The sequence below is a fragment of the Anabas testudineus genome, chromosome 3 (assembly GCF_900324465.2).
Source record: "Anabas testudineus chromosome 3, fAnaTes1.2, whole genome shotgun sequence".
NCBI lineage: Eukaryota > Metazoa > Chordata > Actinopteri > Anabantiformes > Anabantidae > Anabas > Anabas testudineus.
The window spans coordinates 1,562,198-1,566,000 of NC_046612.1; the positions used below are offsets into that span (position 1 = coordinate 1,562,198).

A 3,803-nucleotide genomic window follows, 5' to 3' on the forward strand; every position below is an offset into this window, starting at 1 on the left:
TCTATCATCTCCCTCATGTCTGTCTTTGTATTCTGACAAGACATACAAGCTGAAATAAACCACATATCAGTTGAACAACTTTGACCTGCCACATTTTTATGTTGTACTGTTCATAGTAGCAGCCTGATGAGAAAAACCCAATTTTACATTTACTTGCTAGGTTTATGTGTTAACTAACTTTCCCCAGATAAACTGTTTCTACGGAGGTAGAGTGCAAAAGTGAGTGTATTAATAATTACATTATTTCAATAATAAAAGTAACCAGTCCATAAACCGTCAAGGCAAGAGTCCATGTAGGGCACAGAGACTAAATAAGCCTACCGCAACCACTGGGGTATGGCTGTTCGTTCTCCTGGTCTGGTTCTTCAGGCCCGAAGCCTAGAGGCTAGCCATTTTATGGAACCTATAATAGGAAACAAAAGACCAAGGAAAGGAAAAGATGGATTCCTGGTCAAGGACAAGGAACCTGGCCTGTACAAAACAGGACCAAATATCAATACTAATATCTAGTGTAAATATTCTATCAATATTATTAAAAATAGATTAAGTTCTACATGTACATGATTTAAAGTTCAAATTGTTGTCAAAATAGACATACAATTATTCAAACATACAACTGTCCAAACATAGACAATTATAAACAATTACAGAGCTCTATTCTACTATAGTATTAAATATCTCAATACATATATACAGGTGACTGGGGAGCCAACGCCCGAGCTAAGCTAACACAACCGTAACCAAATCATACAAACAATACAATGTGGTGCTAGCATACTTACAAACAAGGGAAACACTCACCAGTTTCCGGTTGTTAAGAGAAAACTGTGAAACAGCTAATCATATTGTCACACTCTGTACTCATGCTATCATTGTTTTGGTTTATACACAGCCTTCACCCATACACACACAACTGACGGACCCCAGGACCGGAATAGCCCAGTTCACACACACACAGACATACACACATACACATCATCACACCCACTCACACTGTGTACATTCTTATATCACATGACTATAAATAAAGGACCAAGGAACTCCCTCGGTGTACTCTCTCAGGGTGTTACACTGGGGAGGGTGCCCTTTGTACAAAGACTACGCTGTCTGTGTCTCATCTGTCTGATTGCAGGGTTTCTTAGCAAGGAGTGAAATCATCATAGGTGAAATTCATCATAGGTGACAATCTCCTGACATTTCTCTGGTCCTTCGAGCCGGATCCGTGACTGTTTTGGCGACACTGAAGTTCCACACCGAAGTCTGTCGACAGCCAATCCACCTTAGAGGAGGTTGAAAGACCTGAGGCGTAAATTCGCCTCTGGCCGGTGGGTAGCGGATCGGCAGTGCCGCCACTACAGTGCATCGGATTCCGGACCCGTGTTTGGGTGAACCTGGATCAGAAGGTGAGATACTACACGTAAAGACCAGTGTGAATGTGTTAAGAAAAAAGGTACCAGTGAAACGGCCAGTCAGAGCCGACCTTAGGGAGCAGTCAGAATCCCAAGGTAGAAGTGAGACGGCCAGTCAGAGCCGGTCTAAGGGATCAGTCAGAATCCCAGGAGGGCCAGTCAGAGTCCTATTGGATCCACAGAGGTGTGAATGTTATACGTGTGCGTGGAGTGATCAGGCCAGCATTTTGTAACCTTTAGGAGAGGTTTGTGCCCTGATCCGATTGTTATTTTACCTGTGGGAGACGAAGTACTGACGCTCAAAAGCATCAAGGTCGGACTCAGTCCATAAAAATAACACCGCACCATATTAGTTGGTGTAGAAGGGCGTGTTATTGTCCTGCTGGAGGGCTTGAATGTCAGAGAACTCTCTCACCGGACCCAGTAGTGGTAAATAATGTTATACATCGTAAAATACAAAGATACCGGTGGACAGACGTGAAATAAGTATATCTCTAGATGACCAAATGAAAATAAATTAATAATAAAGTAAAAATAAATTAAGTGAATAAGTACAGTAAAGTATAGATAAATAATAAGACTTGCATTAGTAAGAGCAACAATTCTTATCACAAGTGCGACACCCAGACTAGAAATGGGGAAAACACAGAGCAAGGGAAAAGCTGTGTCCACATTGGAAGGTGATGAAAAGTACATGGAGACTCAATGTGCGGGGGCAGGACGAGTGAGTCAGAAGAAATGGAGGAAGAGACACGGTTTCAGTGGGAAGTTGAAAGTGGAACATGTGTTGGAATTACAGTCAAAGTTGAAGTTGGAGATGATGAAAGTGAACAAAGAAAAGAGAAAGAAAAAACGAACTGAGTACAAATTGTCAGACAAATGGTTGGAACAGAGCAAGGCGAGAGAGTGCCATCAATGCCTGCTCATAATATTTGGAACAGAGGTGCTCGCAGCAGACAGCCAGCCACTACAAATCGTAGTGATTCCTGTGATGGAAGCAGTAAAAACACAGTTTGCAATCAGAGCTGATTATGGCAAAATAGGAGACTGCAGACATAAGCAAGGAGAAGAACCCTCGGAGTACAGAGATAGACTCGAAGAGGTGTTTAAGAGACACTCAGGCCTTGTGCACAACTCAGACCCAAACTCTGCATATCGACAACAGTTGAAGATGGCTTTTGTAAGAGGCCTCAGAGACCCCGTCCAGCTGCTGGTGAAAAAGCAATGGGTTAATATAGACACAGGATCTGTACAAGAGGCAGTTAATCATGCTAAGCACGCAACAAGAGTGCTGGACCAAAAAGACAAAATGACGGGGGCGTTCACGAATGAACTAACCAGCTTCAGAGGACGTGGCAGAGGCCGCGGGCGTGGCAACAGCTACGGAAGAAGAAGAGGTGGATATGGTCGAGGACGTTCACCATATCACAATAAGCAACAACAGAAGGACGAAGACTATGAGAAAAATCAGTGTTATGTCTGCCAGAAAGGAGGGCACTTTGCTGCAAACTGTCCAGACAAAAACAACCAGCCATCTGCATGACTACAATCTGTTGAGCCTGAAGATGGGGCACAGCTACATATAGATATACATGCATTAGTAGCTCAAAACAAAGACACAGGAATGCCAATGAGAAAAATTAATGTGTCAGGAAAAGAGTATAGTTGCCTCTGTGACTCTGGTGCTTGCACCACAGTTTTAACTAAAATGCCACCACAGTTCCAGGCCAGCCATAAAGTATTGTGGGTAAGGAGTGCATCAGGGCACATAGCACAAAATAGATTATCAAAGCCACTTCGGGTAACAGACGCAGAGACCGGTAGGGAGGTAAAGACTTGTCTCCTTGTAGATACCTCATGCCCAATAAATTTGCTAGGCAGAGATCTGTTAACAGCATTAAACCTCGCCGTTGTACCCACAGACAATGGAATGAGATGTGTCCCAGTGACTGACGAGGCGGTTCTGCATGGGCCAGGCGAGCCACATTACTGTAGGACACTAGACGTCGAATGTGGGGGGGGGCGACCCAGTTGCTGAAATTGATAACTCAAAATCTATACTGATAGTCAGTATGCATTTGGAGCAGTACATCACTTTGCTAAAATATGGAAAAACAGAGGCTTTAAAACCTCAGCAGGCAAGCTGCTGACACATTGTTAGAAGCCGTTCAACTTCCAAACCAACTGGCACTGTTGCAGCTCACCAGACTGATAACTCAGACATAACACATGGGAACAATTTCGCAGATAAAGCCGCCAAGGTTGCGGCACGGAAGGACATGCCAGCACAACAACAACTCCTGTACACAGCTGCGATCACTGTTGACATACTGAGAGAAGAACAACAGGCAGCAACACTGGCAGAAGTCAAAACTTCTACTTCGGCAGAGGTAT

At 43.8% G+C, this 3,803-nt stretch overlaps 1 protein-coding gene across 2 annotated transcripts; it reads left to right on the plus strand.

The window, feature by feature from the left end:
- The first annotated feature begins 1,963 nt into the window (after positions 1-1,963).
- On the plus strand, positions 1,964-3,394 carry LOC113174511. 2 transcript variants are annotated; one of them, XM_033325928.1, is made up of 3 exons: positions 1,964-2,340; positions 2,422-2,453; positions 2,538-3,394. In XM_033325928.1, the coding sequence occupies exons 1-3, from the start codon at positions 2,044-2,046 to the stop codon at positions 2,950-2,952; spliced, it is 744 nt and encodes a 247-aa protein (XP_033181819.1). In that variant the 5' UTR covers positions 1,964-2,043; the 3' UTR covers positions 2,953-3,394. The 2 variants fall into 2 exon arrangements, with proteins under 2 accessions (XP_033181819.1, XP_026234355.1); XM_026378570.2 differs by having other exon boundaries at positions 1,964-2,453.
- Positions 3,395-3,803: the final 409 nt, after the last annotated feature.